The sequence below is a fragment of the Drosophila suzukii genome, chromosome Y (genome assembly GCF_043229965.1).
Source record: "Drosophila suzukii chromosome Y, CBGP_Dsuzu_IsoJpt1.0, whole genome shotgun sequence".
In the NCBI taxonomy this organism is placed as follows: Eukaryota; Metazoa; Arthropoda; class Insecta; order Diptera; family Drosophilidae; genus Drosophila; species Drosophila suzukii.
Window position 1 is genome coordinate 10,314,246 of NC_092085.1, and position 12,473 is coordinate 10,326,718.

The 12,473-nt window shown below is 38.9% G+C and overlaps 1 protein-coding gene across 2 annotated transcripts in view; it reads left to right on the forward strand.

Annotated features, from left to right (window-relative positions):
- The window catches only part of Ppr-Y, a 1,017,876-nt gene that overhangs the window by 809,814 nt on the left and 195,589 nt on the right, over positions 1 to 12,473 (forward strand). For both annotated transcript variants that reach the window (XM_070998083.1, XM_070998082.1), the window contains exon 5: positions 6,059 to 6,393. In XM_070998083.1, the coding sequence (XP_070854184.1) occupies positions 6,059 to 6,393 (335 nt within the window). The remainder of the gene's footprint in view (positions 1 to 6,058; positions 6,394 to 12,473) is intronic.

The following is a 12,473-nucleotide window of genomic DNA, read 5'->3' on the forward strand; positions in this document are numbered from 1 at the left end:
ATGGCTATGTTGCGCTGACCAATGATCGCTTTATAAAACTTTTTAAAAACTTATGAGCGTAGTTGCTGATTTTAAAGAGTCTAAGGCGGACATTGATAATAAAAAAATGTCAGTAGGGTCAATTAACGCAAAAAGACCGCTCCTTCAAAATCTATTCAAGTAAAGGCATCAGTTCCAAGTCCCAACGTAGCTTCAAATATTTTTACCCGATCGGTAACGGCAGCTATGTCGGCATCCACTTTGGCTGGGGGACCTAAAGTCTCACAGTACCAATAGGTACCAAAAGCTCTGGAGGAGTCCCTCTTTCTGCTAGTCAGCCTAAGGGGTCAAACCCTACGCAGCTTTCTGTGCCTACAGGTGAAGTTAGCTCTATAGGAGTCCCTAGTCTCGATAATCAGACCAAGGATGTTCAGATTGCTGGTGGTGGAAGAAAGATCCTCTAGGTTGTTCCATATAGGAAGCAATTATTTGTGTCTCGTTATAATTTATACAACAGGAATTCCCATCTCAAAACATCACAGTGGAGGAGTTTAAATTTCCATATGTTCATAGGATATCTTCATTTAAAATATCTGCTCCTCCGAAAGTATTTAATGTACTGAATTCTAAAAGTTTTTGGCTTAATGAGGAGTTGGTCATTAAAGAATTTGTTCCAAACAGACGGAGAACTAATAATAGGCCTTCCACGACCGTACCTGCGCCAAAAAACTGAGCAGTTTATTTTTGGCCTATCAAAATGTTAAGGGACTTAATATGAAGCTACCTAAGCTTTATGCCGACTCCTCTGCCTTTTCTGAAGACATTCTGGCCTTTACTGAGTCTTGGCTGAAACCGAAGATATCAGACTCTGAAGTTCTGTCCAAAAATTTTAATACGTACAGAACTGATCGCTCTCCTCGTAGGGGGGGGGGTGGGGTGCTTGTTGCCGTTACCTCTACTTTAAAATCGGAGAGAATATACTTTCTTAATCCCAATGACATCGAATTCGTTGGTGTTCAAGTTTCTTAACAATTTATGAGCAACCTTTGTCTGCAATAAAAACTGTTTTATCTCAACTTTCCGAAAGGTATCTTTTAATTGTTATACCCGTTACTCGTAGAGTAAAAGGGTATACTAGATTCGTCGGAAAGTATGTAACAGGCAGAAGGAAGCGTTTCCGACCCCATAAACTATATATATTCTTGATCAGGATCACTAGCCGAGTCGATCTAGCCATGTCCGTCTGTCCGTCTGTCTGTCCGGATGAACGCTGAGATCTCGGAAACTATGGGAGCTAGGCTATTGAGATTTGGCGTGCAGATTCCTGAGCTTCTTACGCAGCGCAAGTTTGTTTCAGTAGAGTGCCACGCCCACTCTAAGGCCCACAAACCGCCCAAAACTGTGGCTCCTACAGTTTTGATGCTAGAATAAAAATTTTAACTGAAATGTAATGTTCTTATCAATACCTATCGATTGACCCAAAAAAAAGTTTGCCACGCCCACCCTAACGCCCATAAACCGCCCACAAACTTCAAAAAATCGTAAATATGAACGTGGATATCTCGGAAACTATCAAAGATAGAGAATTGGGATTTCAGATTTAGATTCCGTAGCCTTATACGCAGCGCAAGTTTGTTACGCGAATATGCCACGCCCACTCTAACGCCCACAAACTGCGAAAACCTGTGACGCCCACAATTTTAATGCTAGATAAAAAATTTTAACTGAAATGTATTGATCTCGTCAAAACCTATCGATTAGTCAAAAAAAAAATTTGCCACGCCCACTCTAACGCCCATAACGCTTAAATCTGAATACAGGCGGTAGGTGGCGCATTTTAATCTCGCTTTGCTACTTGCATATCTCTATTTAGCTGAGTAACGGGTATCTGATAGTCGAGGTACTCGACTATAGCGTTCTTCCTTGTTATTTTTTTTTTAAGATTTTGGTCCAGCAGAAAAGCTAATGCCTCGTTAGAGGACAAAGTTTCGGACTTTTTGATTGTTGCCATAATTGCTTGGCGCATGTATTTAGCCTTTTCGGAGCATATTGAAAGCAGCTTGAGAATACTTCCAAGATCAGCTTGCTTTCTTTTTATTGGAGCCGAGCTTGCTGCATAAATAAGCAAACTTACATTATGTGATTTTCTGCAGCGCGCCTTCTGCGAGATCTGCTACCCTTTGCATTATAAGGCAGAGTTGGTCGACCTACTGGCTTCTTGGTTACCGGTAATTTTTTGGAACCTAGCCAAACGGCATGCTTCCTGCGCATCTGACTTAAATTAGCATAAGAGCTCTTCCACATTTGCGCCAAGCGGTAGCAAAATTTTTTACTTGCTAGGTCCACAATGTCGCTGTGATGTTTAAACTGCACTTCTAACAGTGCAGCTTTCATAAAATTAAATACTGCAACTGTTCATTAGCCAATTTCTCGAAAAATCGTAAAAAGTTATATTTCTAATAACATTCATTCAAACAATTCAATACATCTTGTTGATGGACTCTTCTGGACTCACTTTAAATCCCTTTTAGAAGATGAGACTTTATCAAAAATATGCGTTTTCAAGGCTACTTACGTTTTGGCTCTAATAAAAAGACAACACGAGTTTTTTCTACATAATACAAGCCACACAGATTTGAATTCATTTAAAACTTTGAGTTATGTTCACTAGACTTTCACTTTTGACCTTTTCAAGTTTGCAAAGAAAACTTATTGTTGCAGACGAGTGCGCTTTGCAAATACATCAGCTGTCTATCAGCTGATTCTTTTGTTATCTGTTATACAACACTGTAGAATAATCTAATGTCAATGCGTTTTAAATTTCCGACTTTCAGAAAATGGATTTTAATCAGAAAAAGTGGCCAAATTTCCCATAGTGAAGCGTCAGATTCTGTAGAATTATCCAGATCTGACATTAAAACACCGGGTGATGTGGCAGGGTGTGGTCGAGACAAGAGTAGAAATTAATCGCCATGACTTAGCCGCCATGACCTAAGCTTCATGTGTCTCACTTGAGAGATTCCTGATGTTGAAACCCCGAAAGTCTTGACGTAGCGATTTTGCTTCCCACGGCCCTGCTTCCGACGACTTGACTTGTTATTCTTGACTTGTTGTCTTTTTTGCTGGTTTACTGTTTCCATGTTTTTGATTACTGACTGATCTTGATGGACTTACTCCTCGTGATCGACTAATCCAGTTACCAGTGCTCCGCTGTCTTATATAGGGCTTCCGGGAACCGTTATTTCTCTTTTGTGCGCAGCCCAAAAAAGTGCATAATTTATAACATTGGAAGAGTAAATCAAATCTTTGTGATCTGAGGGAGTCAAATTACAAAATTGCATATTGATTTAATAAAAAAAATATAAAATTTAATTTATACTTTATATATAATCCTTTATTTTCGACAATGATATCTTAGGCTAATTTTCCGAGCCCAAGCTTGAGTTGGTTCTCTTTCCTTGTTACCTCGGGATCGAAGCTTTTAAAAGCATGTCATCGTCATTTCTGAAGTTAATAACCGAGAAGGATTGCTGTGATCAGCATGGAAAATTTGGAAGCAAAGGCGACGCCCAAAATATGGGATGTTTACATCTGTCTCAAGCTTGGCTCGCCGTTTGATTATTAGGTGCGAGTGTGGGATTGTTTACGTGATAAGAACTTGTTTGAACTCGGTAGCAAACTTTGCCAAAAATAAAATGTTAACAATATTAAATAGTTAATTAAAGTTATAGTTAATTGGCGGTATCAACTGCATATTTTCCTAATGTTTTAACACAACATAACATAAAATTGCAATGGGAAGAGACATTGACATTCTTCTTTAAATATTCGTTCATCTCGGCCGGTATCGCTTTACATATGTAACATTGAATTATTTATCCAACAAACAAAACTGCAACCTGTGATTAATTTGGAATAATCTGCTGCTTAATTAACAAGTGGTGGTTATCAACAGATTAATCTTTTCTTTAAAACAGTTTTCGTTACTTACAGCCAATTCAGATGTTTCCTTTTCAAATGGAAATCTTATTGGCAAGTATTTGACGGTCTCGCATTTTTTCAAAAAATGTGTTGTTTTTGGTGTAATTTTCTAAAGTTATGAGTTGTAACTGTTCGTATGATGTTACCAATAGTCTATAATCATTCATGTTTGTATTGCAAAATTTTTTTTTTATATTCCGAATGTCCAGTAGATTTAAAATATCTTAACATTTAAAACCTGAGATGCCGTATGATCCTGTAACTCACTCACACTGATATTGTCCGAATAATTTAATGCTTAAATGGCGGTTTGCTTAACAAAAAAAAATTAGAAAGTATTGTTTTGACAAAAGATATAACCTTTTCCATATTCATTTAAATTTAATATATTGTCTTTGATGGTGTGTTGACCGAAGCAGCAGTTCCACGTCGCTTTGTTGTGCTTGAAGTCCTTCTAAAGTCTACTTTAGGACGTTTTCGTTAGTAACTTATAACTGTTAGTTGAGACTTCCCCCTCGTGCTTTTTATTGGGATTCTTTCCTTTTCATTTAGTTTCATTTACATTTGAGAACCGATGCTTTGTTACGATTATAGTAAAAACAAAATTCAGATAATTTTTTCAATACAATTTGTAAGCTTGCTCATCTCGGGTACAATGCCGATATTTGCAATACTAATTTGAATATTTTCGATCGCCTTCTGTAATTTTTCTGCATTGGTACCCTCTTCTGTGAACCGAAGATTAAATATATATTTGCGTGTAAGAACACACTGATACGAGTCGCCTACCAAAGAAAGTACCTCGTCTTCAGACGAGTTAGAAGAATTGGTCAAGGAGCGAGAGACCTTCGCCCAAGATAACCAATTCAAGAAAACCGAAATCGAGACTGCAGAGCAAGTCACTTGAAGGAGGTGCTATGACACTGACGGAGACCACCGAACGGACACAAGATTCCCCATCAGCCGGCAGCCAATCCCAAACCAAAATAACCAAGCCGCAGGAAGTATGTCGCAAGTGTGCTGGTTAATCAACAGCCCTGATTTAAAGGATGGGTACTGCCAAATTCCTCTTTAAAAAACCTTATTAAACCGATCCACCGAAGTAACTGTCAAAGGAAAAGTTTCCTGAGCAGTTTTATGCTCATCATTGAAATTTTATCAGTGGAGTCTTACAACACACTTGGTGGCCAAAGCAACATTAGACGGCTATAGTTAGTTTTTTCCCAGTTGCTTATATCTGCATGAAATATTAGGGCCGTCCCATTCTTAACATTACGCTGGCAACATGATGTCCCGGCAGACAAGCTTAAAGAAGAACGACGATAACCTGGAACAGTGCTTGTCTGGCCGGAACAACACGCACCCAGGAGAACGACGATCTAGCAGAAATTACGAGGTGAAGAAGATTGGGCTATGTGCAACACAGAGTAAGTATTTGTTGTGTGCCTATTGCATTTGGCGGTCTTAGTAAGTGCTTTTTAAAAGCCCAAATATGGTTGAAGATAAAGCGGGTACATCAACTCCAGCTCAGTCAGAGCAACACATCGTCGAGTTAGTTTCGGTTCAGCCAGACATCGAAATAATAATAAATCTATAGTCGAGTACCTCTACTAGCAGGTACCCGATACTCAGCCAAAGGGACCAAACGGAAATGGAAAAATGCCAGCAGCAAAGCGTTAGAGTGAGCGTGGCACACTGCTGAATCAAACTTGCGCTGCGCAAGAAGCTCAGGAATCTACACGTTATGTATTCTTTCTACATGTTATACACTTCCTGACTAATCTAGTATATCCTTTAACTCTACGAGTAACGGGTATAATTATCCACAACTGAAAATATGAAAAATGAAATCTTAAACATTTAACTAAGGTGTATAATAGGTCACAAGAGCCATGCTCTAGCTTCAGACAATCATAGGTAAGGTAGGCGTACCGCAAACACAATAATGCCACTGTTTTGTAAAGTTATTTTATTAATTTCTCGAACTCTGTTCCTTCTTTGCATATCTTGATGATCTTATTTACTTTCAACAAATTCCATTTATGCATACATAAATCCGTCGCCTATTAAATTCGTTATAAGCACTAAATACTTTCAGGAATCGACCACGAGCTTTCATCGTAAAATAACGGAGCTTATGTCTAAATTTGTAGAACAGTCTCAAGCCCTTTTTGTTCAACTACGCGAGATTTCTGTTCATTTTTCTGAGAACATGACCGAAATTTTGACTCGATTCATATCAACAAAACTAGCCCTGCAGGACTTTGATGACGTACCAATGGAACTGCGAGTATGCATGGATGACCGTGACGCAATTTTAAATTTAATTGCTGGAATGAAAGACTTCCACACATTGCGATTAGATGAGCGGGAAGATAAAATTGCGACTCGAACAAAAGAATTTGTTGATACAATGATAGACCAGCTAAGTAGGTAAGCAGTTAAAAGAACAAAGACCGTTATCATTATAAATCTAATAACTAAAGCACAGTTTATTAAAAAAATAAACTCTTTTATACTGGTAATATTGTTATCACAATTCCCAATGGATCATACAATTTGATTGACTCCACGATTTTATTTATAACAAAAACATTGCGCTCGAAATTTGATAGTAACAACAATACCATGCGAGCGCCAGATGACAAATTACAAAAAATTTAATCTGGTAGAGAGGAGAATACAAACGAGTAACACATTAATCGAAAGTTATCGCAAAAACTAAAAGGTTGTCTTTAAAAGCGTCAATTAATTTGGGGTAAAGAGAGAACACAACATGTTTTTGACCTTTGATGGTGTTGGGTATGCAGAAAACCGTTGTTCTAGGATCCTGAACAAAATCTTAATGCTCCTATGTGTATGATTAAAGTCTCCTGGTTTCTTGAAAGCGCAGCACAGCCGAGTTTAAGAATTTATTTAATCTCAGCGGAAAGAGATTACCGGACGCTCAAAAGGACTGTGTACACAGAACGATACACCCACCAATAGAAAGGGAGCAAAGGTTTGATCCCCAAGGCTTTAAAAATTGTTGTTGATTTTTGAGAAAGAAATGATTTTTGGCGCCTTTTAGATTTGAAAATTTTTCACAAAAATAATAATAGATTTTCGTCCCAAAAGTTGATATTATAACATTTGTATGTATTGTATGGTACACAGCGGAAATTAATTTAAGTTGGCAATTGTTTAGCGGTGAGTATTGGACTTACCACTTGCAAAGGAGCTCACATTACATATGTAACTACAAACGTCGCTCTGTGTGCTCTTGTTGTTGTTCATACAAACATACGGCTAATACTCGACTCTGAAAAGTTAATCATTAATTACACAGGTACACAATCATAAATTTTGCACTTTAGAGTCCAAAAACCGCAAAAGACTGTGGCTCCTACAGTTTTAGTGCAAGAAAAAATTTTTAACCGATATATATTGGTTTTGTCAATACCTATCGATTGACCTTAAAAAAAAGTTTGCCACGGCACACTGTAACGCCCACAATTTGCATGCTAAAAAAATGTATTAGTACAGTAACACCTATCGATTAACCCAAAAAAAGTTTTCCACGCTCACTCTAAAGCCCATAACGCTTATATTTGTCTGCCGCCCACATAACCATATACTGAGATCGTGGGTAGGTGGCGCACTACAATATCGATTTTCTGCTTGAAAATCTCCACCTCCCTTTTGTCCCTTTTGCTCTAAAGGGTAGTCGTGGTACTCGACTATAGCGTTCATCCTAGTTATACCCGTTACTCGTAGAGTAAAAGGGTATACTAGGTTCGTCGGAGAGTATGTAACAGGCTGAAGAAAGCGTTTCCGACCCCATAAAGTATATATATTCTTGATCAGGATAACTAGCCGAGTCGATCTAGCCATGTCCGTCTGTCCGTCTGTCTGTCCGGATGAACGCTGAGATCTCGGAAACTATAACAGCTGGGCTATTGAGATTTGGCGTGCAGATTCCTGAGCTTCTTAGGCAGCGCACTCTTCAGCAGAGTTCCACGCCCACTCTAACGCCCACAAGCCGCTCAAAACTGAGGCTCCTACAGTTTTGATGCTAGAATAAAAATTTTAACTGAAATGTATTGTTCTCATAAATACTTATCGATTGACCCAAAAAAAAATTTGCCACGCCCACTTTAACGCCCACAAACCGTCCAAACCTGTGAAGACCACAATTTGAACGCTAGATAACAAATTTTAACTGAAATGTATTAGACTCGTCAAAATCTATTGATCTATCTACCCATAATGCTTAAATCTGTCTACCGTCGGTAGGTTGCGCATTTTAATCTCGCTTTGCTGCTTGCATATCTCCATTTCCCTTTGCTCCCTCTGATCTGATAATCGAGATACTCGACTATAGCGTTCTTCCTTGTTTTTATATTATTTGTTTTATTTCTTGTAGTCTATACTCCTGTTATCTTTGTTGGGACTCTGTATGAGTGGTGAGGTTATTGGTAAATTTACTTTGAACAACACTAAGAACAAAAGCTGTTTTCCGCCAGTGTTGAACTCATTGAGCTTTTGGTGCAGCAGAGCATTAGAAATAATACACTTACACAACCAAACAATCTCACACGGACAACGCATACTAGGAAGATCGAAAAGACACAGTTGGCTATGCCTACTCTAACGCCCACAAACCGCCCAAAACTGTGTCGACAAGGTCCCGCTCTGAGCGGGTCGTTGGTAAATTCACTTCATCAAATCTATTTTTATTCTCGTAGAGTAGAAGGGTATACTAGATTCGTCGGAAAGTATGTAACAGGCAGAGGAAAGCGTTTTCGACCCGATAAAGTATATATATTCTTGATCAGGATCAAACTTGCTAGGCAGAATCATCTCTTGTCTGTAACTCCAAAATATCGCCGCATCGACACTCGAGGTTTTTACGGACCAGTGTTCATATCTTGAACACAATAATGGATATTTACTACACGTTTAAGAAGTTTTGGGAACTGGAGAACGTTCAAAGCAGCACAAAATTGGAACCGGAAGACGAACAAGTCGAGATGCACTTTCTCGCCACCCACAGTCGTAATGAAAACGCGAAGTATGTCCTTGAACTTCCATTCAGCACGGACAATTCTGATCTCGGGGGAACTCAAACTGGAGCGACGACTAAAACAAGAGTAGCTGCTGTGGACGTATGCGGGAGTTCATCAATCTGGGGCTTGAGGTGCCACCATAGGAAGTCGCTACTGGGAATCAGTTCTTTCTTCCCCTCCGCCCAGTGCTAGACTGAAAACTGCGAATGGTTTTTATGGATCCTTTCGCGACGCTAATGGTAAGGCGTTAAATGACACTCTTTTTACAGGGCCCAGTATACAACGCGATCCATTTGCTGTGTACCTACGCTTTCGAATGTACAAAATCGGATTTTCAGCAGACATCGTTAAAATGTTTAGCCAGAACTAACTAACTAAAGGCATTGAAACTATGAGATGATCGTTTGGAGTGAGGATCCATCCGATTCGATCAAGCATTTACAATTATGCACTGTAACCTACGGAACCACGCAGACAGCATTGATCTGCACAGATTTTTGGATGCTTAATCCAAGGCGTATGCTGCTGTGGTGTACAGCAGAGTTACAAATGGCGATGGATCCATCTCGGTGTCCCTTGTGACTACAAAAACAAGGGTGGCTCCACTGAAACAGCAATCCCTGCCAGGCCTGGAACTTTGCGCAGCTCTTCTTCTAAGCCAACTTATTCGCTCGATCTCTTTTGGATTTCGCTACAAGAACATAAGTCCTCTCCTGGTTATCCTATACACCAGCCTTTGTTGGAAACAGAACTTTGGAAACCCACCTGTTCATACACTCGATGAGCTGATGGCAGGAGTTTCTTCTTGGCTCAATCTAGTTAACATCGTCGCATATGTAAAGCTATTCACTCAACGGACTCGCAGTCTATCCTGCGACAAAGTATATAAAACACTTGCAAGGATGTTTCCAAGAGGTCTATCACCTGCTCCTTGCTAAGAAATCCCTTAGGAACTGATCGCAACTGGTCAAACGACCACCAGTGATCGACAATTTTCTGAGAGTAGGCGGACGACTGCACCATTCGAGAGGCAAAACACCTAGTTTTGCTACCCAAATGGGTGAATGGAATTATCAGTGCTCCACTGCACGAAAATCGAGAAATCAAATTAACCTTACTTTTTGACCTCAGTAGTATATGTCAACGCAGGTCCAACCGTTCTAAAGGATGCCAAAGCTCGGAAGCCACGTATCAGCAAGGGCTACATTTGTGCCGAACTTAAAAAAATAAGAAATTGTATTTATGTAGTAGGTCGCATAATACATTTTCGTCAAAAATTTGATATCAGAACTTTTGTTTACTGAAGGTGCGATCGTCGAACAAAGCATTTCAAAATATTTTTCTACCAACTTACCTTTTAGCTTGTTGGAATAAAAGAAAATCTGAATCATCAGGAAAGTGTGTTGCGCTCTTTTTTGTGCACAAATATTCTATGATTACATATTTTGCGAAAGTATCTGTAATTTCTTTATAAGGTTTTTTAATTATTAGTTTATGAAAATAATGTGTTACGTCCCTTAAGTCTTCGTTTCCATTTATTAAATCGATTTGTTTTTCTGTTACTAAAATATATTTTTGAATATCTTTATTCGCGCTATGTACTGTTGCACTCACACTGTTACCGGCTATGCCTAACAAGTTTTCTTCAGGAATTTCCCCGAACATAATTTCTTCTATTTTAACTTTTGATATTCATGTAAGATGATTGGATATTATATTTAGTTTATTAATAAAGTTTAGAAATATAATAGTTTGTATATATAAGAGTTATATAAGCTTAGATATTGATTGACGCGACTTTTCAACTGGCCTTGCAACTGAAATTGTAACTTTACGACGAAAGACTTTTTTCCCAACTTCTCTGTATTTTCATTCGGCTGATAGTGATGGACTATCGAATATCATTTAAAAACGCAGCGAGATAAGGACAATAAGTCCAAACCACCAGCTCACAATCAGTCATCCTGCAAAACATCTGTCCTAGATGCCTCTTCAGTTAAATGGTTTTCATCTTCCCCCTCGTTGCTAGTATAGCGCCACAGCTTCATAAAGTCATCGCTAGTAGTGGACCCTCAAATTCGGCTGCTTTCCTTACATCGTACCTACCATTGCGTTTAACCTGCATGACTCCAAATTGTCCCACGTACTTTTTGGCTAACTTTTTGCCGATTATAACTGATAACCATGATGTCCCCTTTCAGCTTTTCAGCCTTTTGAGCTTTTTCAATTTGGTTACGGGTTTCTTTCCAAATTTCGTTACGCTCTACTTGTTGATTTATTATCATCTCATCTTCAAGGATCTTTAGGAGTTCGGCACTAGAGTTGTTCCATATTCGCATCCCAAACATAATTTCGAATGGCGTGAAGTTAGTAGATAGAGAGTACTAAAATAATTACTCTGTTGACCCGTTCGATTTGTCCGTTGCCCCTTTAATGCAGGGGAATTTCAGCGAACTTATCTTTGTAGGTTCTCATATGCATAAGCGACACGTCAGCTCCAGTGTCTACTACGCATGCCACAATCTTTGTTGATCGCTAGTATATTCTCCTAGTCTATTGACCTAAGCAATTATGTTATGATTTTATGCGTAAGACATCGAGAAATATCGCACAGCAAAAATCCCGATGCTTACATTTTTATTCTGGTACTTAAATGTAGAAGCCACAATTTTGGGCAGTTGGTGGACGACATAGTGGGGGCGCGTTTTTGCTTAACTAACTTGCACTGCGTACGAAGCCAAGAAATCTAAGTCTGAAATTCCAACTAGTTCCTACTTTCCAAGATCGCTTAAACGGACAGGTAAACATGGCTCGATCGACTCGGCTAGTGATCCTGATCAAGGAGATCAGCGTACGGAGCTAACTCTCTAGGCTTAACAGTTGTTTAGGTCGTTCAATTGGTATTTACGAGAGTTACGAGTTTTTTCGGGTGCACCGCAAACTCCCGGCGCATGGCAATGTTAGACTGATGCCTTTCTTTTGCGATCGAAAATAGTTATCGATACACTTTTACTTTATACGCCCTTACTTTTGCGATCGAAAAGAGTTATCAAAAACCCTTTTACTTTATTTTATTTTGCGATCGAAAATAGTTATCGATACACTTTTACTTTATACGCCCTTACTTTTGCGATCGAAAAGAGTTATCAAAAACCCTTTTACTTTATATGCTCCTGCTAACACTCACTAAACAACTTGCCACGTTTAACTAGAATCTTAAAAGCTATAATTTGAATATTGTACATGAGATTAATTTCAAACATTAGAATTATTATTATTCGAAAGTCTCTCAGTGTATGGATTATGGAAATAAATAAAGCTCAAAATATATTGCAAAGAGAGCTATTCTGTGGAAGCGCGATAGGGAAGGAAAGCGAAATCCATGCTGAGCCTGGCGCTATGATAGGTAGAGGAAAATTAGCAATGGGATGAAAATGGCGAAGCAGTTCTAGTTAGCCCTTCATA